This window comes from Heterodontus francisci, chromosome 10, assembly GCF_036365525.1.
Source record: "Heterodontus francisci isolate sHetFra1 chromosome 10, sHetFra1.hap1, whole genome shotgun sequence".
Classification (NCBI taxonomy): Eukaryota; Metazoa; Chordata; class Chondrichthyes; order Heterodontiformes; family Heterodontidae; genus Heterodontus; species Heterodontus francisci.
Window position 1 is genome coordinate 24,166,393 of NC_090380.1, and position 26,965 is coordinate 24,193,357.

At 43.3% G+C, this 26,965-nt stretch overlaps 1 protein-coding gene across 2 annotated transcripts in view; it reads right to left on the reverse strand.

Moving 5' to 3' along the window:
- rb1 (retinoblastoma 1) overlaps positions 1–26,965 on the reverse strand; it is a 274,361-nt gene that overhangs the window by 163,341 nt on the left and 84,055 nt on the right. For both annotated transcript variants that reach the window (XM_068040271.1, XM_068040272.1), the window contains exon 17: positions 26,689–26,891. In XM_068040271.1, coding sequence (XP_067896372.1) covers positions 26,689–26,891 — 203 coding nt within the window. The remainder of the gene's footprint in view (positions 1–26,688; positions 26,892–26,965) is intronic.

The following is a 26,965-nucleotide window of genomic DNA, read 5'->3' on the forward strand; positions in this document are numbered from 1 at the left end:
ACTAGACTGGGTATTGTGAAACGAGATAGGATTAATTAATGACTTCTTTGTGAAGGCGCCCCTAGGCAGCAGCGATCATAATATGTTTGAATTTTACATGCAGTTTGAGGGAGAACAGTGGGTCTAAAACTATTATTTTAAACTTAAATAAGGGTATGAAAGCGGAGCTAGCAAAAGTGAACCGATAAAGTAGGTTAAGGGATAGGTCAATAAAGATGCAGTGGCAGACATTTAAGGAGATATTTCAGAATACAAAGAATAGATAAGTTCCAACGAGAAAGAAAAATCCAAGGAGGAGGACCCACCACCCGTGGTGAACTAAATTGCACAAAGATGGGTGGCAGGTCAGAAGATTGGATAGAATATAAAAAGCAGCAAAGAACGACTAAAAGATTGATAAGGTGAGGAAAAATTAGAGTGAGAGAGAAAGCTGGCGAGAAATATAAAGACAGGAAGTAAGAGTTTCTATAGATATTTTAAAAGGATAAGAGTTAAAGTGTGCATTGATCCTATAGAAAGTGAGTCTGGGGAATTAATAAGGGAAAATAACAAGATGGCAGATGAATTGAAAAGGTATTTTGCATCAGTCTTCACCATAGAAGATACAAGTAACATCCCAGAAATAGCTGTAAATCAGGAAATGAAAGGAAGGGAGGAACTCAAGAAAATCACAATCAGCAGGGAAGTTGTACCCAGGATTTCATCCTAGGATGTTAAAAGAAGTGGCTAGTGAGACAGTCCATGCGTTGGTTTTGATTTTCCAAAATTCCCTAGATTCAGGGAAGGTTCCATTAGATTGGAAAATAGCGAATGTAACTCATTTAATCAAAAAGGGAGGGGGACAGAAAGCAGTTAGCTCAACATCTGTCTTATGGAAAATGTCTGAAGCTATTTTTAAAGTAGTTATAGCAGAGCACTTAGAAAAAAAGGTAATCAGGCAGAGTCAACATGGTTTTATGAAAGGGAAATTATATTTAACAAATTTATTGGAGTTCTTTGAAGTAGTAACATGTGCCGTGGATAAAGGGGAACCAGTGGATGTACCGTACTTAGGTTTCCAGAAGACATTTGATAAGGTGCAACATCAAAGGTTATTGCAGAAAATAAAAGCTCATTGTGTAGGGGGTAACATTTTGGCATGGATAGAAGATTGGCTAGCTAACAGGAAACAGAGTAGGTATAAATGGGTCATTTTCTGGTTGGCAAGATGTAACAAGTGGTGTGCTACACAGATCAGTGCTGGGGCCTCAACTTTTTACAATTTATATAAATGACTTGCATGAAGGGACTGAAGGTATGGCTGTTAAAGATAGGCAGGAAAGTAAGTTGTAAAGAGGATGCAAGGAGGCTAGTAGTCCTAGTGCGTGAATCGCAAAAGGTTAGTATGCAGGTACAGTAAGTAAATAGGAAAGCTAATAGAATGTTATCAGTTATTGCGAGGGTAATTGAATACAAAAGTAGGGAGGGAGCTTCAGCTATATAGGTCATTGGTGAGGCCACATCTGGAGTACTGTGTACAGTATTGGTCTCCTTATTTAAGGAAAATGTAAATGCGCTGGAAGCAGTTCAGAGAAGGTTTACTACACTAATAGCTGGAATGGCTGAGTTCTCTTATGCAGAATGGTTGGACAGGCTTGGCTTGTATCTGCTGGAATTTAAAAGAGCAAGAGGCGATTTGATTGAAACATGAAAGTTTCTGATGGGTCTTGATACGACGGATGTGGAAAGGATGTTTCCTCTTGTGGGAAAATCTAGAAATAGGGGTCACTGTTTAAAAATAAGGGGTCACCCATTTAAGACAGATGAGGAGAAATCTTTTCTCTGAGGGTCATGAAACTTTGGAACACTCTTCCTCAAAAGGCAGTGGAAGCAGAGTCTTTGAATATTTTAAAGGCAGAGGCAGATAGATTCTCAATAAGCAGAAGGATGAAAGGTTGTTGGGGTAGGCGGGAATGTGGAGTTGAGGTTACAATCAGATCAGCCATGATCTTCTTGAATGGCAGAGCAGGCTCGAGAGGCCAAGTGGCCTGCTCCTGCTCCTAATTCATATGTTCGGAAGCAGACCATTTCTGCTGATTGAGTAGTCTAGAACGAAAGGACATACGTACAGATTAAATACAAGGGATTCAGAACTGGCAGCAAGAGAAACATTTTATACAGAAGATTGAAAGGTTGTGTAAGAGTTACTGATTGAAGCAGAGACAATGTCAACATTTACAATAGGGTAGGTGGTTGAAGGAAAGGGAATGAAAAGGCTATTGAAACAGTGAAGACACATGGGATTAGAACTAGTGTTCATGCGGAAAATGAACTCAGACATGGACTGGTTGGGCCAAACGGCTTGTTTCCATGTTGTAATTTCATGTAACAGTCAATTGGTTGAGGGCTGCTCACACCCTGGAGGCCGACACCAGCACATCAGCAACCTTGGAAAGGATGTAAAAGGGAAGATTGATTTTCCCCACATCATAGTTGTACTAGAAACAGAAAAGTGTGAACATTGGAATCTTGTGGCACAAACTCCCAATCAGAAGATCCGGGGTTTGGATATGAAAATTTTCCTAACTGAACTCATTCACGTTTGATATTATGTGTCAGGACAAGAAAAAGAGTGGGTAGATTCCAACTTCATTGGACCTCCTGTTGGCTCATCATAAAGTAGCAGTCACAAGAGCCGTGAAGAGAGTGATTCCAAGTAGTGTTAAACGGAACAGTTTTAAAAATTAAGTATTGCAAACATTAGAAAGTAACTGAGAATCAAGAGTAATTTGCTCTATGAATAGATAACTGTTACTCGGGTAGTAACTGTTCATTTAATAAACAGTAAATGACAAACAAAAGTGGCACTTTAAAGAGCTTGGAAATATTGTGCTGAGCTGAACTCCTAAAATGAGATTCAAATAATGGCCTGGATTTTGCAGTTGTAATGACAGCTAAGCTGTCAGCGTTCGCAGTCACTATTATGAAACTGACAGCAACTCTGTGTCTGTATATGCACAGTTTAAAAAGGAAATCCAGAAGCTGCTGTCAGTGATTCCCTACCCTTTCCCTGGATGCACTGAAGTCCTCACTGATAAATCAACTAGAAGTCGCTAAATTGACATTACCTTCCACTTTTTATACTCTACTCTTGCGACAAAATCCTTTGAAAAAGTTATACTTTGTTGAAAGAAGGTAAATGATAAAACCTGCTTACTTCTTCTTAGTTTGATGTCTGAGGGAATTCTTCAATACGATTGGCTATTTAGCATGCTTGATGACATAACTGTTGCTGGATGCCACAGATCCCCTATAGCTATCAGCAGAATGAAATTCACATTGGCAAACGTGAATTCCACACTGTAGAACTCGCTAGATGCTCTTTGAGGTCAACGGTGAGCACCATTACTTTGCTGCTGACCTCAAAATCCAAGCCATTACGTTCCAAATTATACATTACAATCAGGTACCTCCAAAGACTTGCAGGTTGATAGGTAAATTGGCCATTGTAATTTGCCCCTAGTGTAAGTAGGTGGTAGGAGAATGGTGGGGATGTGGTAGAGAATATGGGGTTAATGTAGGATTAGCATAAATGGGTGGTTGTTGGTCGGCACAGACTCGGTGGGCCGAAGGGCCTGTTTCAGTGCTGTATCTCTAAATAAATAAATAAAGTCATAAAGTGACAAGAGAGTATAATGAAGGCAATGACCGTCAAGGTGCAACGGTAGGCCAGGACATTTCAAACATCTAGAAAAAAAAAATATTACACTCCAATTCTTTCTGGATCCTAGGTTTCTGCCATAACATGAGGTTGGTGAAGCAAAGGTGCAAAGCCTCAACATCAGCTTCCAAAAAGACCACAGCTATGCCCATGTTAAAAGGAAAAGCAGAAAAGGATGAAGCTGGACTGAAGAAAGTGATGATTAATGTTGAAGCAGAAATGCTTTGATGACTTTACACAGCAGAAGATTTATATGCCTGCAAAGAGAAAAAGGGTGAAAAAAGTGAAGAAGCACACTGCTTCAGTTAAAATGGTCTTGGTGGACTATGGAAATCACTCTCCAGGAGAAGAGATGTGTCATGGGATATAAAAACAGTTCTGTATGAGATGGAGAGCTAGATACTGAAGCCTTTTGGAATGTACTGTGGAAGGATATAGGTGTCAGCCAGAAGGAAAAGCATCCTGTGTGGTGACAGGGCACATTATGGGAAAAAGAATGCAACAACCAGGATGTGTGCGCCACATGGTTGGACATCTACAATATCAGAAGTTTGAAAGGGTGCCAGCTCAAGAACAGACTTTTGGACCAGCAAACTGAAATGACATGACTATACACTTAAGAGGAAATGAAACCACAGACAGACAGTTGGATGAGCTAACAGAAGAATGAGTGAGATGATAACGTCTTGTGGCAAGCACTGCCAATCTAATTGAGAAGTGACTTGGTAAACTTCCCTCCATCAGTTGTAGCTCAAGACGTATGAACTTTCTCAAACAAGAATTCCGTCTTAAATAAATTTGTGAAATCCAGAATGTATTTGCAGCAGGTATGTATGCTAAAGGCCTGCTAGGGTCTGCAATTGAAACCCGACCTGAGCCGAACAGAACCACATCCGACCCGGCCAGAGTTCTTTGATTTTTTTCCTGCGCCCAACCCGACCCCCGGAATGAAGTTGATTATTCTAAAGAGGTTATTGCTCTACCTTGGATGGAGTCGCTCACTGCAGACTAGTGTGGAGTCTGGATGCACATTTCCCGCCTTGATGTCCTGGCTGTCACTGTCTGACCCGGCCCGACCCGAGCCCAAATACTGGACCCGGAAGAGGAACCTGGCCCGAACCAGACATGTCGTTGGGCCCGGTCGGATTCGGGTCAGGTAGCCATGCTCTAATGTATGCATATACGATTTGGCTGTCAGGCTACCACTCAAATTTCACTTTTAGGTTAGGAACATTGCAGGAACATAACAGCACTAGTAATGCAGGTTCACTGAAACACAATTAATGCCTGTTTTTACCTATTTCAATACTTGGGTAATATTTTGGCTAAAATGTGTAATTATTAGAAAGCATTTTTTTTCCTTTCCAGAATATTTTAAATAAAACTCTAGGACTTCATAGGTTCCATTAATTTATGCTTATTAAACACATTAAGAAACCATAAAATACCATTTTTACTGATGGTGCACAAGTTTTCATGTCACTTAAAAAATTCACTTTTCACACTGCTCTTCTGAAGGCTCAATGGATCTGCACAGTTGAGCAACAGACTTATTTGATATCTGGTGACGGACACGACAATGGACTCCAGACCCCAGAGGGAAACTAGTCATATTCCTGCTCCTGATTATCTAATAAGTTATAGTGGAAGTGCACATGTTAGGGTTGCCAACCTTCCAAGATTAATTTCTGGAGACTCAAGAAAGATAAATCTCCTGGACATTGCAGTAAACAACACAGAAGAAAATTCATGGGGGCATTAAAAAAAAAGTTTTTTCTTCCATTTTCTTTGAACACCTTCAGTTTTAAAAAATATTGGAAAAGATGCTGTTTAACTCGGTGGGGTAGTTGGGAACATGTTATGCAATGAAACCTCCAGGAATACAGCCAGAGTCAGCAATCCCAGCATGTTTAGATGTCAGATTAGGGCAAATTGAGCTCAGTTGCAATGTACTCTATGGCAGAGTAACCTCCTGGCACTCACCATCAAGGCTTATACATAATGATTTGGGCAAGTTATTTAAGAGTGACCAGCATCTGTGGCCCATCTGTGCCCCAGCTAAAGGCCAACATCCCCAAAAAAGGGCCAACAATATTTTGGATTTTATAAATAGAGACATGAGACCAAAAATAAAGCAATGATAAAGTTGTACAAGGCCCCGATAGTTAAGATTACTCTGTATAGTTTTAGGCACCCCATTATAGGAAAGATATTAAATTCACAGAGAACCTATGGTACAAATTCGCCAAGATGATGCCAGGGATGGAAAACTTGTTATGTGGACATGATGAGATACTCGGACTTTACCCACTGGAACAAAGACTAAGAGGAGGTTTAAGATAGATGCTAAAATTATGCAAGGGTTTGATAAGTTGAATAGGGAAAGGCTATTTCTTCCAGTTGGGGAGTCACGAATCATCAATTTAAACTGTCAACAAAATAAAATAAGAAATAAAAACAAGAAATGCTGGAACCACTCAGCAGGTCTGGCAGCATCTGCGAAAAGAGAAGCAGAGTTAACGTTTCGGGTCAGTGACCCTTCTTCGTTCCGATGAAGGATCACTGACCCGAAACGTTAACTCTGCTTCTCTTTTCACAGATGCTGCCAGACCTGCTGAGTGGTTCCAGCATTTCTTGTTTTTATTTCAGATTTCCAGCATCCGCAGTATTTTGCTTTTAAAATAAGAGTTTGGCCTAAATTTCTTTATGCATTGCATTATTGGAGTAATGGAATGCTTTGTCACAGGAGTACTTGAGATAGAAACCATTACATTTTTATTTTTCAAGGTAAAATTGGATAAATATTTGGAAAAAGATACAGGACCAAAACAAAAACAGTGGGGTTAGTTTGGATTGATTTAACAAAGAGCTGATTTAGATAAGATGGAGAAATTGACCACCTTCTGTACTGTAAACTCCTACAATATGAAAAATTAGATGGAAGGCTCCAATGGAAGTTATGCCAAACTGGCCCTCTAACTGTATATTGATTTTACATGGTTCGGTCAGGATTTGAAGATAAATTCAGTGATCCTGCTCTACTAGCGAAGGCTTCTCGCTGAATTTGCCCCGTGGTTCCAAAAACAAAGCCTTCTTTAGCTAGTATGGAGGTAAAATAATTTGCTGTCTCTTCCAATTCAAATGTGCAAGCAATCCTGGAAGATCAAAAGAAACTGAAAAAATGCTTATATAAAGATTTACAACAGCATAATTCATCGCATGAAGACAAGATTTGAGAAGTGGGGAGAAAAGGGAGAGAAAAACAGATCACACACATTGATGCTACTGAAACAAGGAACAGGAGGTAAACAGATCTGACAAGCTACAAATAGAAGCATCATTAAGACAGATGTACTTTATCCCTGCTCAAAAAGTCAGGTGTGACATTCTGCACCTCAAAAGACACTAAGCAGAAAATGTAGTGAGGTTCTGGCAATACAACCATCAATTCTGCATTGTGTTCCAAATAAGGCAGGAAAGAGGTGCTATTGTCTTAGGTGACATGTCACAGTTGGTACCTGCGTAAACATAATTTTTCACATGTATCACTAAAAACAATGACACATGGGGAAAGAGGTGGCCAGGTCAATACTGATCCTTTCCAAACATTCACATATTTGCAGCATTGGTCATTCACTAGTGATAGGAAATGGGAAACTAACTTTTTTCTTCCTTGATAGCAAAAAGTCATTAAGGCAATTTGCAGCATGCCCACCAGTGCCTGGGCTGAAGTTCACTAAAGAGCAGGAATCAGACTTTGCGGTCTGTATAGTTCAATAAACAGAGTATTTATAGTCTGTACCATTCGGGGATGTCTGGCCACCCCAGTTTATTTCATTCTTAGTTTGAACCTACAGTGAGTATCTGCAGAGTATTATATTATGGTGGTGGGATATTGCAGTCAAGCTTGATCCAGTCTTGACCCAATGTTCACATGTGTATATTTCAATGCAGGAGACTGTGATCTGGACTGAGCACCCTTGATGATTTTTGCCTCCTCATCCTAGGGAATACCAAAGCCAACTGTTGTGGTCCTATTTCCGTTCTGGTTCCAGCCCATTGGCCAAGCTTCCTCTAAAGTTCCTGCTACCCTATCCTCGAGCTCACATCATTCTCTAGTTTCTCTCTTATTTCCCCTCATGCTCTGCCCAAACTTATCTTGTCCATAAGATACATCTCCTGCTCTCTTGATTGTATTCCTATGAAAATGCTGACCACCCAAATTCCCTTCCTGGTTCCTGTGTTAATACAGTAAAGGGCTCTCTCTCTCCAGGTACTGTCCTGTGCTGTCAAATCTGCTGTCACTAGCTTTCACCTCAAAAGACCAACCCTTGACCCCGCCATCCTTGCAAACTACTGCCCCATTTCCAGCCTCCCAAATTCGTGCCCATCCTTCTCAGAATGCCATGCTTAAAACCCCTCCCATCAGGTTTCTGCCCCTGCCGCAGTACCGAAACAGCTTTCAAAGTCACAAATAAAATTCTAGGTGACTGTGACAAAAGTAAACCATCATTCCTCATCCTTCTCTACCTGCCTGCAGTCTTTGACAGTTGACCACACCATCCTCGTCAACCCCTCCCCACCATCATCCAGCTGGGTAGAACTGCACTCGCCTGGTTCAATTCTTATCCAAGTGTAGCCAGAGAATCGCATGCAATGGCTGCTCTTCCTGCACCTGCATCGTTACCTCTGATGTCCCACAAGGATCTATCCTTAACCCATTCCTATTTCTCATCTACGTGCTGCCCTTTGGCAGCATCATCCAAAAGCACAGCATTAGTTTTCGCTTAATATGTCTCCTTTAGGTGGCTTGATGCACAACAGACATCTGACAAAATTATTGACTCAGCCATAGACATGGGGGTGAGTAATCTGTATGTAAAGTATATATCCAATCTACTGCCATCCAGACAGTCAAATTTAAAACACATTTTTCCCTATAAAGTAGCTAACCACACAAATATCAATGGAGAGCAGCACAACTGTATTAGCTAGCAAGCAAAACAGTGTGCAATGTCAATGCGAATAACTTTTGCATTTAATTTTGCTGCTAGGTTATTTCAAAACACAAGGTTAAAAGCTTGAAGCAGGGGTGCCCAACATTTTCTCGTAGGGGGCCGCATTACAATTTTCGTCTGACATACGGCGCCGGTGAGACAATTTCAGAAAGATAAAGGCATTAAACATTTATCTTACTATTAATCAAAACAACAAAAAAGGTGCATTTTTGTGAAGAAGCTTTAAATGATGAGCCTGATTTATTGACTTACTTTCTGGTCACTATTAGTTCCAAAGAAGGGTCACTGACCCGAAACATTAACTCTGCTTCTCTTTCCACAACTGCTGCCGGACCTGCTCAGTGGTTCCAGCATTTCTTGTTTTTATTTCTGGTCACTATGTTAGGTTCTGCAACTTTAGAACTCTCTGCCTCAGAAGATGTTGGAGGCAGGGTCATTGAATATTTTTTAAGGCGGAGGTAGACAGATTCTGGTTAGCCAAGGGATTCAAAGGTTATCGGGGTAGATGGGAGTGTGGAAATCAAGATACCAACTGATCAGCCATGATCTTATTGAACAGCACAGCAGGTCCACGGGGCTGAAGGGCATACTTCTGCTCTTAATTTGGATGTTCGTATGATTTAGGGGGACACCTGGCATTTCCGCTAGCACAAGTAATCAACGTTTTCCTGCACACTTGCTGTAACAATGCAGAGTACTATACATAGATGTCCACTGTCAGGAGTGATCTTGATCATACCCTCCCGCTTCGCTGACTGTTTCTGTCTCTTTCTCTGTCTGCGTCCCCCACCCCACACACTCTCCCATTTCCCTCTGTCCCTCCTCCCTCCCTCTCCCAGGAACTCTCACCTTTGTGATTGTAATTTTTTTTTAAACAAAAGTCCAGCCATCAGTTGCACAGCCATTAGGGGCCCAGAGCGTTAACAGTGGCTTTCAATTCGGACAAGGTTGTGGTTTTCTGCCGGGCTTTAAAAAAAAAGAACCCGCCTTAAAACCACAGACTTATCCGAATTGGAAGCCGCTGTTTCCGCTGAGCGCCTGTCAGCTGTGAAACTGAGTTTTTAAAAAAAAATTTCAGCTGACTCATTGAAAGTAGATGTCAATGGAAAATTTTTCATGTCTGAAATTAGCAATAACGGACCTCAGTATGTTTTACCACGGACACTGGTGTCAGTGTATGGACACATTGCCGAACCCTGTGCATGACCTGAAAGTAGTCACGATAGCCGTGCAAAGGAGAGGGAGATACTGCGCAAACAAACACTAGATCAGCTTAAACCAAGAAATCCAAACTGCATCTGACAATTCAAAGAAGTTGATTTTAGGAAGGTTGTAGTCGTTTAGTAGTACAGAACTTAAGTACTGCTGAAAATAGAGACATGTTGTCGAAGCCTTTCGTCTTGCACTCATCAGGACAATCGCAAGAATAACAAACGTAAGGGAAAACAAATGATTGGTTGGCAAGTGAACTCTGGTAGAGGCGTTGCCATGGCGAATGCACCAGTTTACAGTGATTGACAGTTAACTGCCAAGCTATTGTTTAAAATTTAAACCAGCAGCTTGACTGATTGGTTAAGGCATTGCCCCAAGGTATGAACCAGCAAATGTCTGTCACTTATTTTGTTCAGCTGAAACAGGCGCAATGTTTGTACATATTCTGTCTGCAAAGAACAAGGCCCTGTGTATTAATATATGTAGTTTCCAGTACACGCAAATGCGCCACACTGCGAACCCTGACAATCTTAAATTGGTTGTCAGCGTAATTCTTAGCACACTATGGATTATTTAGCAAATGTTGTCCAATCACATCAAATATTGGACATTGTGAACAAACTGACCTGAGTTCACCTGCCAACCAACCAATCAGCATTCTCTTCTCATGCAGTATAAGTTGTTTTCCCTTACATTGGTTATTCTTGCGATTGTCCACGAGTGCAAGACAAAAAGCTTCGACATACTTCTCTATTTTCAGCAATACTCAAGGTTGTATTCATAAGTTGCAGGCCTGCTGGTGACTAGTCAGGCCTATCTGTGACCGGCAGATTCTCCCACAGTGGGTGCAAGTGAAGGTGTAGTCGCTGCTGGGGGCAACTTGGATCTATCCTTCTCCTTTTCTCTTTCATGCTGGTTCTTCACTCAGTCTCAAAGGTGGCTGTAGCCCTGATGTAGCATCTCCAAGCATCACGGCCTATGGTCTGCGCTGATCACTGGTGATGGTCGATGAGGCACACAGAGAGGGATTTCTTCAGGGAGTCCTAGAAACTTTTGCATGGGGCACCTCTGTTCCTTTTATCTGTGGTCAGCTCTCCATACAACACGCCCTCAGGCAGGCGACTGTCATCCATCTGGGCAACATGACCCACCCAACGGCGTTGGCTTTGCAGGAGGATAGCCTCAATGCTGGTGATGTTGGCAGTTTTCAGGACTTCAACGTTTGTGATGTGGTCCTGCCAGCGGACCTTGAGGATGCTGTGTAGGCAGCGCTGATGGAAGCACTCTAGAAGTGTGGTGAGGACTATGGCTTTGTTCACTTTGAGTTTGGTCTGTGGTCTGAGGGTGCTCCACACTCGTTTGTAGAGTTTGTCGAATGTGTTTACTTTTGAAAACCTATTGACCACTTCCTCGTCTATGGTGACATCAAACGAGATGACGCTCCCCAAATAAGTAAATTGCTTGATGGCATTCAGCTCAGTTCCCTCGATGGCGATGCTTGGTGGTCAAGATTCTTCTTGGGATGCAGGCTGATGCAGAACTTGCATTTTCTTTAAACTGTTTTTTTGTCCGAAGAGTTATACCGCCTTGGAAAAACTTGTTATACGTTGCATACGTCTGACTGACTGTGGGCCAGGAGAGAACAGTCATCAGCGAAAAGAAGTTCACAGATGAGGTTTTCTTATGTCTTTGTGTGAGTCTGACGACGCCCAAGTTTGAAAAGGCCTCCATTAGCCGGAAGCATACGTAAACTCTCTCATTAAGGTCTTCCATTGCCTGCTGCATCATGCTGAAAGAGATGGTGAGTAAGTTTGGGGCCAGCACACATCCATGAAACTGCTTCACCATGGCCAGCAACCTGGGTGGACATCCAAGCTTTTCAAGGCTTTTCCAAAGTCCATCTCTGCTCACAGTGCCGAATGCCTTGGCGAGGGCGTCAAAAGTGACTTACAGGTCTTTGTTTTGCTCACAACACTTTTCTTGTAATTGGCCCGAGTGCAAATACCATGTCTGTTTGCTCTGAAACAAGACTGGCTCTCTGGGAGGTTTTCTTCTGCAATGGCAGGCACAAGCCTGTTCCTAAGTATTCTAGCTAGGATCTTCCCAACAATAGAAAGGAGGGCGATCCCACAGTAATTACAGTCTGACTTTTCTTCCTTTATGTACAAAGTGATGGTAATGACATCACGAAGATCCCATGAAACCCTGCCCTGTTCCCAAAAGGCTGAAAAACCATGGAGCTTCATGTGAAGGGCAGAGCCACCATGCTTCAAGGCTTCAGGTGGAATTCCAACACCAAGAACAATAGGGACTGGTTTGATGAAAATGATTTTTAAAAATTCTAGATCTACTAAAAATAAAAAGGTCAGCTAGTCAGGCTCACCCGGCCTGTTGCTCTTCATCTGATTGAAGACGGTCGCAGTTTCCTCCAGAGTTGGGCTCTCATCCAGTTCTTTTGACAGGTTGGACGCAATTGATGGCAGTATCATGCACTGTGCACTTGGTGCTGAAGAGTGTTTCAAAGTGCTCCAACCAGTGATCCAGGACTGACTCCTTGTCAGTGTGTAGGGTCTTGCCTTTGCTGCTCCTCAGGGGGTTTTGGGTTCGATATGCTGGTCCACAAATAGATTTTAGTGCTTCATAGAAGCTTATGTCGCCAGAATCAACGTACAGGAAAGTTTCTTTCCCACAAGTACAATCCATCGGTCATTTTGGATGTTCCTCAGTTTACATTGAAGGGTGCTACATGCTTGACAGTAGGCTGTCTTTTTCTCTTGGCAGGCTGGCTGAGCCAGGTGAGCCGACTTTTTTATTTTTAGCAGATCTAGAATTTTTTTTTTTTTTTTTTATCATTTTCATCAAACCAGTCCCTATTCTTCTTGGTGTTGGGTCTCGTTGCAAGTATCCAGTACTGCAGCTTTGATGTGTTCCCAGAGCTCGTCCGGAGCAGAATCACTAAGATCAGGGTGTTCCAATCTGGTCCATAAGGTTGCTTGATATCTATCTCTGCAAGAGATCTATCTCTGACTCGAACTTTCTTTGATGGGTTGTCTCTAGGCCTGTTCTTGGGCTTAGGCTTCAAATGGAAGTTCAGCTTTGAACGAACAAGCCAGTGGTCTGTATGACAGTCAGCAATGGGCATGACTCTAGTATGAAAGACATCCTTTGGGTCACACCGGCGCACCAAGATGTAATCGATCAGGTGCCAGCGTTTAGAGCGGGGATGCATCAATCTTGAAGCGATCTTTTTGTGTAAGAAAGGTGTTGGTTATGGACAGCTGCTTTTCTGTATAGAGTTCACAGAATAAACATCCATTTTCATTACAGTTTCCATCCCCATGGTTTCAGAGTGCTCCCTTTCATGCCAGGCTGTCACAGCCCACTCTGGCATTGAAATCGCCAAGGGCGACAATTTTGTCCTTGGAAGGGCATTCTGGATGAGGTCACAGAGATCTGTGTAGAACTTATCTTCGTCAGCTGGGATAGCCTTCAGGGTTGGAGCATAAATGCTGATGAGGGCTGCATGCTGCTAGCGCTGGAGGGGCAGGTGCAGGAACATAATGCGTTTGGAGTGGCTGATTGGCAGGCTTGAAAGTTTAGTGGAGATAGTCGTCTTTACCACAAAGCAGACACCAAAGAACGCAAGAAGTAGGAGCAGGAGTAGGTCATTCAGCCCCTCGAGCCTGTCCCACCATTCAATAAGATCATGGCTGATCTGTCCCAGGCCTCAACTCCTCTTTCGGGCCTGCTCCGCATAACCCTCGACTCCAAGATTTCAAAGAGGCATTGTTCACCTTGGAGGTCGACCTGACCAATAGAGGGTGTAGCCAGCATTGTGTTGTGTCAGGCTGCCTTGCTCCCGAGAAGAGGACCTCACTCAGGGCCGCTGTATCAACGTCTAGACTGGCTAGCCCATGGGCCACCAGGGCTGAGCATTGTTGGGGGTGGCTGTTAGCACCAGAGTGGAGCATTGTTCTCACATTCCAGCAGGCAAGCTTTAGAATTTTTCTTTTCCCACCTTTTAAAGTAAGGTTAATGAGATTGCGTTTTCTTCTCTGTCACAGTTTGATCGCATTAAAAGATGTCCATTGACCACAAGCTAAATGGCTGGTGGGGAACTAGGTACGAAGGAATCAAAACGGCACATGGCCCTGCCATCAAAGTTACTCCCCTGAAGTTGGCAGATGGTGACGTACTCACCAACAGCAGTAAACAGGTGTCCTGCTGGGCAGAGCACTACCGTGAGCTATACTCCTGTGAGTCGGACATCTCCCAGTCTGCGCTCGATGCTCTCCCACAACTTCCAGTTATGGATGAGTTAGATGAAGATCCTCATCACTGGAGCTCCAGAAGGCCACAGACCGCCTAGTGAACAGAAGGCTATCGGGCAAGGATGGCGTCCCAGCCGAACAGCTTAAGCATGGAAAGTCCCATCTATTGCCACACCTTTATGACCGCCTCCTTCTCTGGAAAGAAGGCTCTGTTCCACAGGAGATACCTGATGCCAAAATCATCACATTATATAAAAACAAGGGCGACAAGGGGACTGCAACAACCACAGGGCATTTCACTCCTCAGCGTCACAGGGAAGGCCTTTGCTCGTGTCGTACTTAAAAGACTCCATTTACTTGCAAAATGAGTTTACCCGGAAGCGCAGTGCGGTTTCTTTTTTGTTTAATTTGTTCATGGGATGTGGGCTTCGCAGGCAAGCCAGCATTTATTGCCCATCCCTAATTGCCCTTGAACTGAGTGGCTCGTTTTGCTACTTCAGAGGGCATTTAAGAGTCTGGAGTCGCATGTCAGCCAGCCCAGGTAAGGACAGCAGATTTTCTTTGGACATTAGTGAACCAGATGGGTTTTTACAACAACCGACAATGGTTTCATGGTCATCATTAGACTAGCTTTTTAATTGTGGATTTATTAATTGAATTCAAATGTCACAATCTGGCATGGTGGGATTCGAACCCATGCCCCCAGAGCGTTAGCCTGGGCCTCTGGATTACTAGTCCAGAGACATTACCACAACACCACTGCCTCATTCCCTCTGTGCCGGCAAAGCTACAATGGATATGATCTTCTCCATACACCAGCTGCAAAAAAAGTGTAGGAAACAGAGTATATCCCTTTACCTTACTTTTGTAGATCTCGCCAAGACATTCAACACCATCAGCAGAGCAGGGTTCTACAAGATTTTAGGGAAACTGGCTGTCCATCGAATCTCCTCAGTCTCATCTGCTCCTTCCATGACAACATGTACTGCACTGTAGTTTGATGGCTCCACTTCCAACAGTTTTAGAGTAAAGAATGGCGTGAAACAGATTGTGTCCTAGCCCCCACTCTGTTTGGCATCATCTTCTCCATGCTCCTGACCTTTGCCTTCCCTGCAGATATGGAAGGAGTCTACTTGTGCACTAGATCAGACAACAAGCTCTACAATCTATCAAGGCTGAAAGTGAAGCCAAAAACACATCACAACCTGATCAGAGAACTCTTCTATGCTGATGTGCTCTGCCAGTAGCTCACCTGGAAACTCAGCTTCAAAGACTCATGGACTGTCTCTCCCATGCCTATAAACTTGTTCTCCTTGATAAGCATCAAGAAAACATGGTTCTGATGAAGGGTCACTGACCTGAAATGTTAACTCTGCTGCCCTCTCCACAGATGCAGCCAGACTTGCCGTGTATTACCAGCATTTCTTGTTTTTATTTCAGATTTCCAGCATCTGCAGTACTTTGCCTTTATTTAAGAAAAACATGGTAATGGGAGAAGGTGTTGCATCTCCCTCCCTGATCAACTATCGCACTTGGGAATCACTGACTGGCGAAAGAGGGAAATGTGACACATCCTGTGGACTGGGGTGCACTACCACCATTACCAGCTGCTACAGCAGCTTGGCAACTGGCACCATCAAAATCAAAAGCTCACAGCGTCACTTGTCAGCTTCAAGTTCAGCACTGGTAGCAGAACCTGCCTCTCAAGAACCTTCACAGCCATCAACAAAGGTGCACCAAGAGAAGACATCCCATTTAAATGGATTGTTTACTGCGTATCCATCATCTTTCGTAGATGGAAGGCTGCCAACCAAACCAGGTGGCTTGGTTTCACAGTTTGCTTTACAAGACTCCCATGAAGCACCTTGGGACATTTTATTTTGTTAAACGCTCAATATAAATACAAGTTGTTGTTGATCACTGTCAGCTAATTCAGCACTAAACAACAATCAAATGTGCAGCACTCAATTATTGTGGTGATAAAAATATAGCTGCAGTCTATCCTCTCTGCGACTGCTTTTTTTTTTTGCAAATCTCTGCCCCGATCATGCATTTCTGGAGTTCTGGAGAAGGCTTGTTCCGGCAGCAATCAGCATTGCCAGTTTTAAAAAAGAATATACATCTTGCTCCTACATACTGCCGTTTCTGTTGTGTCAATAAAAGCCAATTAAAACAGCCATTCTACTTTGTAAACATTCAGGTATTCAAGCATAGCTGATAACTGTTGTTCAGTGAAACTGGAGAACTGGGTCTGAGTGGAATTATACTCCAGGACTGTCAAAGGTAACCTGCCATTACCTCCCAAAAGAAATTTCACACAAACTGAACCAATGGTACACATCAACTAGGGGGTCATCAACCACGACATATAGTTTTGGCAAATGGCCCAAATTAACATAGTGCATTACATATAGTCAATATTTTTCCAACTACTCCAACTGCTTTAGGAACATGCAACGGTTTTGGGAGAACAAGTGGACACTTAAAGTAAAGTGCTGGTATGTGTAAAGAATCACAAATAAAAGCAGATACAGCAACTGAATTTAATTATATTTGCACACAGATAAGGTGGATTTTCCAAAACTTTGCAAGCTAAACGTTATCTTTTTTTAAAAAATGCATTAGTTATTTTCAAGTGAAAACGTGGTTAATGAACAGCAGTTTTATGTTCTTGAATACTCACCGTAACAATATCTGAAGAACCAGTTAACTTCCATTTCTTTACTTTCAGTCAGCTGACAGGCTGATAAATGTAATGCTCACTATTTCCACAAAGAAATGGTGTAGAAATTTGCCCTAAAGGCTCAGGTGGTAAAGGTGGCATGAAGCTGAGCCACACAGACCAGAACGGCCCACATTAGGTTCTGAGTCTATGCTGAGTTAGTGACAGTTGAAGTCCTGCAATTGGATTTAGCGTCCCAGGTCGACAGAAGATAAAAGTAGCCAGTGCTCCCACGCCTGATCGCTATCCAGTGACAACTTACTGAACTGCCTAATTTCGAATAGCCAATTAATTTGCCAATAATCACAACTGAGATCGAAACATGACACGATAAACGTAGCCTACTTGTGAAGAATAGGTCACTTTGGATCTATAGCTCTCAAAGCTTTCCACCACTGGTGGGTTTTCCTCACCTTGTGTTTTGGTCTGTTGTATACCATTAGAGTCAGTCATTAGAGCACAGGCGGCCATTTGGCCCATTGAGTCCATACCAGCTCTCTGTAGCGCAGTCCAAACAGTCCCATTGCCCCACTCTAACCCCATAGCCCTGCAAGTTTATTTCGCTCAAGTGCCCATCCAATTTCCTTTTGAAATCAATCATCTCCACTTCTACCGCCCTCAGACAGTGAGTTCCAAAGTCATTACCACTCACTGCGTTAAAAAGTTCTTCCTCACATCCCCCTGCATCTCTTGCCCAAAACCTTTAATCTGTGTCCCCAAGTCCTTGCACCCATCAGTTAATGAGAACAGCTTTTCATCATATACCTTATCTAAACCGGTCATTATCTTGTACACCTCTAGCAAATCTCCTCAATCTCCTTTGCTCCAAGGAGAACCCCAGCTTCTCCAACCTAGTTTTGTAGCAAAAATCCCTCATGCCTGGAACCATTCTGTCAAATCTCCTCTGCACCCTCTCAAGGACCCTCACATCCTTCCTAAAACGTGGCAACCAAAACTAGATGCAATACTCTGGTTGTGGCCTAACCACAACTTTATAAAGGTTTAGCATAACTTCCCTCCTTTGTACTCAATATCTCTATTTATGAAGCCCAAGATCCCATATGCTTTGCTAACTACTCTCAATATGTCCTGCCACCTTTAGAGATCTATGCACGTGAACCCCCAGGTCCCTGCGTACTCTTTAGAATTGTGCCATTTAGCCTATATTACATATCCCTATCCCTTCTGCCAAAATGCATCACCTCACAATTCTCCATATTAAATTCCATCTGTCACTTGTATGTCCATTCTGCTAGCCTATGTCCTGTTACAGTCAATTGGTATCATCCACACTGTTGCCACAACTCCAAGTTTGGGATCATTGGCAAATTTTGAAATTTTACTCTGCATTGCAGTATGTAAGTCATTTATATTTACAAAAAAAGCACTGACCCTTAGGCAATACCACAGTCTACCATCCTCCAGTCTGAAAAACAATCATTTATCACAAATTGTCCTCAAGCCAATTTTTAACCCAAGCTAACACTGACCCTCCTATTCCATGAGCCTGTTTTGTTAACCAGCCTTTTATAACGCTTTCTTAAAATCCATATCGACAATAGTCAATGCTTTCCCTTCATCAATCTTCTGGTACATCAAAAAATTTTATTAGATTAGTTAAGTACGATCTGTCTTGTACAAATCCATACTGGCTCTTCCTAATTAACTCAAACCTTTTCACGTGCCTGCTGATTTTTTTTTCTTGATTGTTTTGAAAATCTTACCCACCATTGACGTTAAACTGATCGGCCTGTAGTTACTAGGAATGTCCTTACGCTCTTCTTGAATAAAGTGTGTTACATTAGACACTCTCCAATCCTCTGGCACCTCCCCCGTATCAAAGGAAGATTGGTAGATTATGGCAAGCCCTTCCGCTATCTTCACTCCCACTTCCTTTAGCAACCTCGGATGCAAGCCATCCAGCCCAGGTGACTTATCCACTCCTAAGCATAGCCAGTCTTTCCAATACAGGGGGAGGTGGTGGTGTAATGGTAATGTCACTGAACTAGTAATCTAGAAATCCTGGCTAATGTTCTGGGGACATGGGTTCGAATCCCACCACTGCAGATGGCAAAATTTGAATTCAATTAATAAATATGGAATTAAAAGGTTAGTCTGATGGTGACCATGAAACCATCAATTGCTGTAAAAACCCATCTGCTGTCATGACCTGGTCTGGTCTACATGTGACTCCAGACCCACAGCAATGTGCTTGACTCTTAAATGCCCTCTGAAATGCCTAACAAGACACTGAGTTCCAGGGCAATCAGGGATGGGCAATAAATGCTGGCCAAACCAGCGATGCCCACATCCCTCTAACGAATAAATAAAAAACCTGGCCCATCAATTTTCATCCAATCCATTACCTCTACCATCTCTACTTCTACCGATATTTTGTCAGCTTCCTCTTCCTTAGTAAACACTGATGCAAAGTACTCAATAAGTATTCTAGAGCCTTGCCGTATGCCTCTAAGCATATCACACCCTCTTTGCCCCTAACAGGACCTAACTACCCACTTACTATTTACATGCCGGTAGATGATTTTTGGCTTACCTTTTATGTTAACTGCCATTCTATTATCATATTCTATCTTTGGCAGTCTTATTTTCCACTGCACCTCTCCTCTTAACTTATTGTATTTGGCCTGGTTCTCGGTTGAAGAATTCACCTGACATGCATCAGACACCTGCTTTTTTTTTTAATTCTACATCTCCCTCGACATTCATGGAGCCCTGGCTTTGGTTCCCTTACCTTTCATCCTTGTTGGAATGCAGCTAGCATGTACCGGAAACATCTCCTCCTTAAAAATCACCCGTTGTTCTATTATAGTTTCTCCTGTCAATTTTTGGTTCCATTTTACCCTGGCTAGATCCCCTTTCATCCTATTGAAGTTAGACTTCTTCCAATTTATAAGTTCTACTTTAGATTGTTCCTTGCTCTTCTCTACTGCTAATCCAACCCTTAGAATGCAATGATCACTGTTAGCCTAGTGTTCCCCCCCCCCATAGACACTTGGTCCACCTAATTTCCCAGCACCAGATCTAGCCTTCTTCCTAGTTGGACTGAGAACATATTGGTCAAGAAAGATCTCCTGAACACATTTCACAAATTCATCCCCCTCCTTCCCCTTTACTCTAACACTACCCCAATTAATGTTTGGGCAATTAAAGTTCCCCACTACCACCAATCTATAGCTCTTACATATCTGAGTCATTTCCCAGTAGATTTGCTCCTCTATCACACTCTTGCTATTTGCAGGCCTACATGATACCACCAGGAAAGTGATCATCCCCTTTTTGCTTCTCGACTCAAACCAAATGGATTCTGTTCTCGTCTCCTCAAGCACATCCTCCCTTTCCAACACTACAATGTCTTCCCTCATCAGTACTGACACCCCAACTCCCTTTTTTCCTTTACTATCTTTTCTGAACACTTTATATCCTCATATAGTGCCCAGGACTCACCAATTTTAAGCCACATGTCCATTATTGCTACATCATCATATTTCCACACGGCTATTTGCGTTTGTAGCTCACCAACCTTACTCACACCTTGTGTGTTTACATACATGCATTTTAAACCTGTTTTATATTACTCATAGTCCTTCTTAGTCTGTTGTTATTGAATATAGTACACTTCCTTCTCCAATACTCTCACTCCTTTAGGAACCTATTCCTTCTTTCCTACTTTAATATGCTGGTCCCCATCCCCTTGCCAATTTCGTTTAAACTCTCCCCAACCACACTAGCGAACCTCCCCATGCGCACATTAGTCCATTACCTGTTGAGGTGCAACCTGTCCCTTTTGAACAGGTGCCTCCCCCAGAACTGATCCCAATGCCCCAAGGATCTGAAGCCTTCCCTCCTGATCCATGCCCCAAGTTTTTTTAGAATATTACAGCGCAGTACAGGCCCTTCGGCCCTCGATGTTGCGCCGATCATCTGACCTACACTATTCCATTTACATCCATATGTCTATCCAATGACCACTTAAATGCCCTTAAAGTTGGCGAGTCTACTACTGTTGCAGGCAGGGCGTTCCACGCCCCTACTACTCTCTGCGTAAAGAAACTACCTCTGACATCTGTCCTATATCTTTCACCCCTCAACTTAAAGCTATGTCCCCTCGTGTTTGCCATCCTCATCCGAGGAAAAAGACTCTCACTATCCACCCTATCTAACCCTCTGATTATCTTGTATGTCTCTATTAAGTCACCTCTCCTCCTCCTTCTCTCTAACGAAAACAACCTCAAGTCCCTCAGCCTTTCCTCGTAAGACCTTCCCTCCATACCAGGCAACATCCTAGTAAATCTCCTCTGCACCCTTTCCAAAGCTTCGACATCCTTCCTATAATGCGGTGACCAGAATTGCACGCAATACTCCAGGTGCGGCCTCACCAGAGTTTTGTACAGCTGCATCATGACCCCGTGGCTCCGAAACTCGATCCCCCTACTAATAAAGGCTAACACACCATATGCCTTCTTAACAGCCCTATTAACCTGGGTAGCAACTTTCAGGGATTTATGTACCTGGATACCAAGATCTCTCTGCTCATCTACACTACCAAGAATCTTCCCATTAGCCCAGTACTCTGCATTGCTGTTACTCCTTCCAAAGTGAATCACCTCACACTTCTCCGCATTAAACTCCATTTGCCATCTCTCAGCCCAGCTCTGCAGCCTATCTATGTCCCTCTGTACCCTACAACACCCTTCGACACTATCCACAACTCCACCGACCTTCGTGTCATCCGCAAATTTACTAACCCACCCTTCTACACCCTCATCCAGGTCGTTTATAAAAATGACAAACAGCAGTGGCCCCAAAACAGAACCTTGCGGTACACCACTAGTAACTAAACTCCAGGATGAACATTTGCCATCAACCACCACCCTCTGTCTTCTTTCAGCTAGCCAATTTCTGATCCAAAGCTCTAAATCACCTTCAACCCCATACTTCCGTATTTTCTGCAATAGCCTACCGTGGGGAACCTTATCAAACGCCTTACTGAAATCCATATACACCACATCCACGGCTTTACCCTCATCCACCTGTTTGGTCACCTTCTCGAAAAACTCAATAAGGTTTGTGAGGCACGACCTACCTTTCACAAAGCCGTGCTGACTATCGCAAATGAACTTATTCTTTTCAAGATGATTATAAATCCTGTCTCTTATAACCTTTTCCAACATTTTACCCACAACCGAAGTAAGGCTCACAGGTCTATAATTACCAGGGCTGTCTCTACTCCCCTTCTTGAACAAGGGGACAACATTTGCTATCCTCCAGTCCTCCGGCACTACTCCTGTCGACAATGACGACTTAAAGATCAACAACAACGGCTCTGCAATCTCCTCCCTGGCTTCCCAGAGAATCCTAGGATAAATCCCATCTGGCCCAGGGGACTTATCTATTTTCACTCTTTCCAAAATTGCTAACACCTCCTCCTTGTGAATCTCAATCCCATCTAGCCTAGTAGGCTGTATCTCAGTAATCTCCTCGGCAACATTTTCTTTTTCTACTGTAAATACTGACGAAAAATATTCATTTAACGCTTCCCCTATCTCCTCTGATTCCGCACACAACTTCCCACTACTATCCTTGATTGGCCCTGTTCTAACTCTTATCATTCGTTTATTCCTGATATACCTATAGAAAGCCTTAGGGTTTTCTTTGATCCTATCCGCCAATGACTTCTCGTGTCCTCTCCTTGCTCTTCTTAGCCCTCCCTTTAGATCCTTCCTGGCTAGCTTGTAACTCTCAAGCGCCCTAACTGAGCCTTCACGTCTCATCCTAACATAAGCCGCCCTCTTCCTCTTGACAAGCGCTTCAACTTCTTGAGTAAACCACGGCTCCCTCGCTCGACAACTTCCTCCCTGCCTGACAGGTACATACTTATCAAGGACACGCAGTAGCTGCTCCTTGAATAAGCTCCACATTTCGTTTGTGCCCATCCCCTGCAGTTTCCTTCCCCATCCTACACATCCTAAATCTTGCCTAATCGCGTCATAATTTCCTTTCCCCCAGCTATAATTCTTGCCCTGCGGTATATACCTGTCCCTGCCCATCGCTAAGGTAAACCTAACCGAATTGTGATCACTATCGCCAAAGTGCTCACCTACATCTAAATCGAACACCTGGCCGGGTTCATTACCCAGTACCAAATCCAATGTGGCATCGCCCCTGGTTGGCCTGTCCACATACTGTGTCAGAAAACCCTCCTGCACACACTGGACAAAAACAGACCCATCTAAAGTACTCGAACTATAGTATTTCCAGTCAATATTTGGAAAGTTAAAGTCCCCCATAACCACTACCCTGTTACTCTCGCTCCTGTCGAGAATCATCTTCGCTATCCTTTCCTCTACATCTCTGGAACTATTCGGAGGTCTATAGAAAACTCCCAACAGGGTGACCTCTCCTCTCCTGTTTCTAACCTCGGCCCATACTACCTCAGTAGACGAGTCCTCAAACGTCCTTTCTGCCGCTGTAATACTTTCCTTGATTAACAATGCCACACCCCCCCCTCTTTTACCCTCTTCTCTGTTCTTTCCGAAACATCTAAATCCCGGAACCTGCAACATCCATTCCTGCCCCTGCTCTACCCATGTCTCTGAAATGGCCACAACATCAGGATCCCAGGTACCAACCCATGCTGCAAGCTCACCCACCTTATTCCGGATGCTCCTGGCGTTGAAGTAGACACACTTTAAACCAAGTTCTTGCTTGCCAGTGCCCTCTTGCGTCCCTGTAACCTTATCCCCTACCTCACTACTCTCAACAGCCTGTACACTGGAACTACAATTTAGGTTCCCATTCCCCTGCTGATTTAGTTTAAACCCCCCCGAAGAGCACTAACAAATCTCCCCCCCAGGATATTGGTACCCCTCTGGTTCAGGTGAAGACCATCCTGTTTGTAGAGGTCCCACCTACCCCAGAAAGAGCCCCAATTATCCAGGAAACCAAAACCCTCCCTCCTACACCATCCCTGCAGCCACGTGTTCAACTCCTCTCTCTCCCTATTCCTCTCTTCGCTAGCACGTGGCACAGGCAACAACCCAGAGATAACAACTCTGGTTGTTCTCGCTCTAAGCTTCCACCCTAGCTCCCTGAATTTCTGCCTTAAATCCCCATCTCTCTTCCTACCTATGTCGTTGGTGCCTATGTGGACCACGACTTGGGGGTGCTCCCCCTCCCCCTTAAGGATCCCAAAAACACGATCGGAGACATCACGTACCCTGGCACCTGGGAGGCAACACACCAACCGTGAGTCTCTCTCGTTCCCACAGAACCTCCTATCTGTTCCCCTAACTATGGAGTCCCCAATGACTAATGCTCTGCTCCTCTTCCCTTTTCCCTTCTGAGCAACAGGGACAGACTCTGTGCCAGAGACCTGCACCCCATTGCTTACCCCTGGTAAGTCGTCCCCCCCAACAGTATCCAAAACGGTATACCTGTTGTTGAGGGAAACGGCCACAGGGGATCCCTGCACTGCCTGCTGGTTCCCTTTCCTTCCCCTGACGGTAACCCATCTACCTACTTCTTTTACCTGAGGTGTGACTGCCTCCCTATAACTCCTGTCAATAATCCCCTCCGCCTCCCGAATGATCCGAAGTTCATCCAGCTCCAGTTCCCTAACGCGGTCTGCGAGGAGCTGGAGTTGGGTGCACTTCCCGCAGATGCAGTCAGCAGGGACACTCTTGGCGACCCCTACCTCCCATATTCTGCAGGAGGAACATACAACTGCCTTTACCTCCATTCCCACTATTCTAGATTCCCAATAAATCTACTGAAAAACCAAATGAAAAAAAAAGTCAAAACTTGTTCGCTTAGCAATCCGACGGACTGAACTTTTTAAATAAAAAGCTTACCTTATCAACACACTAGAGTCCTTTTTTTTTTGGTTAGAGGAGGAGGGTGGGTGGGAGACACTACACGTGTAGTGTATCGGGTAATTCCACTGCCCAAATAAATAGTTTTCCCCTACCCAGCAGTCCCCGGTCCTCCGAAACAAAAAAGGGATTAACTTGCAACTTACTGAAATTGACCGCTCAGCTGAAAGTCCGCTCCGCACCTCGTTCTGTCAAGGCTGCTCCTCGCAAAAGACAAAGATTTTAAAACTGCCCAAATAAATAGTTTTCCCCTACCCAGCAGTCCCCGGTCCTCCGAAACAAAAAAGGGATTAACTTGCAACTTACTGAAATTGACCGCTCAGCTGATCCTCCCAATCGTATTTCTACTTTTGCTCGCAGGTGGCACTGACAGTAATCCAGAGATTATCTTCGAGGTCCTACTTTTTAAACTTCCTCCCTAGCTCCTGAAAATCTGAACTGATCGAGATTGCTTTCTATTATTAGACAATAATTTCACAATCATTTCTGAGTCATACATCTACCAGGGTGGTAGAAGGCAAACTAGATGAAACTTGGTCTTTTCTTGTCTAGCAATTCCTAAGCTCCTATCAAGGCTTGAACACGAAGGACCACCATGTAGGTGATAACACGAAATGGTGGGTGGCGAAGGGAGAGGTTGGTAGCCATTGCAGGTAAGATTCAATGCCACCAGGTGAGGAGCAGGACGACAGAAAATTGGCAGAAAGCAGCTGGGCAACAATGTGCTTTGTTTCAGGATACAAGCGTGAAAACACAGTTGAGGTTGTGGCCTCAAAAATTAGGAAACAGTCTACCAACTGGCTGGTTTTAAAATGGCTTGTAATTATTAGCTTAAACATTGGATATGTTTTGCAGATAAATATTCCAGGACCTGATCTTCATTTTGCTTTAGTATGTCTCCTACTAACAACAGGATTATTCACTGTTGCTTCATCTTGTGTTCAACAATTTTGTTATTTAGCTCTAGGTGAATACAGCTTCAAAAACAGCAAACAGTAATAATTCTAAGCTAATCCCCAGTGGTTGGTTACCAGCACTGGTTTCTAACTTCCTAATACTCAAGGTCAGGTCTCTGCAGGTCTGGGTGCCTCCAAAGGAGGCCTGTACTCATACCCAGGCATAGGGCTGGACTGCTGCAAGCCTATGCCTATGTTCTCTGGAACTAAAGGTATATGATGTGCCCCTGCAGGGAGAGTGTGTATGCTCCAGAACAGACAAACAAATAAAAACCCTTGGGTGGATTTTTCAGTCTTTATTTTGAAGACTTCAACAAGGTGATGGGTTTCTGCAGGTCAAACACCCAGCTGACCAAAAAGAGAAGCTTGTTAATACTTGGACTTAAATTTTACTAGCCAAATCAGTGCAAATATGCTCAAAGATGAGTAAATTTTTTCCAAAAGCAATGGTTTATAAATTCCAATATGCAAATTCTGCTGTTCTTCTAGCTAGGTTTTAATGTGCAGTGTCAAACTCAATATAGTCCTAGTCACTTTGGAAAAAATTGTATACCTTCAAGACAAATGTAAACTTTGTATTCAACAACCTGCCATCTTTATAACTAGTGCCTTCTTGCGTTTACTTGTTTTTTGGCTCCTAATTGCAGTAATAAGCTGTGAAACCCGTTTTTTAAAACCTGCGCCCTTAGAAATTGAATCGAGAAATATTTTAAACATATTTCATTGTAGATATGATTTTTTGAACAGCAACACATTTAAACCTTTAACTTTGGAACAGCAAATAGTTATTCACACTTTCCAACTACTAATTTAAAATCAGCAAAGGCACCCCTCAATTTAAGCTTATCATTTAAGCTTAAAGCTTTTAAGCTTTAAACATCACCCTCACCCACAAGTGGATAAAAAACATTACTCACTGTCTGCCAGGCAATGCACTCCATGATCCTATGTTCACACCTTTCCATGTGCTTGATCATCTCTCTGGTTAGATTTGGTTCTGCTTTAATAAAACTCTCAATAACCTTATAAAACTCATAAGCCTTTATATCAAACACACGAAGGATCCAGGGGAAGGAGAGGTCAGTCTCCTCTTGAATGTCACTGTTCAACGTTATGTTCCCTAAGAAAAAAATTCAAAAAGAAAGTTCTATATCAAACAATACTGTCAAAACACAAACATGTGGTACATACTTA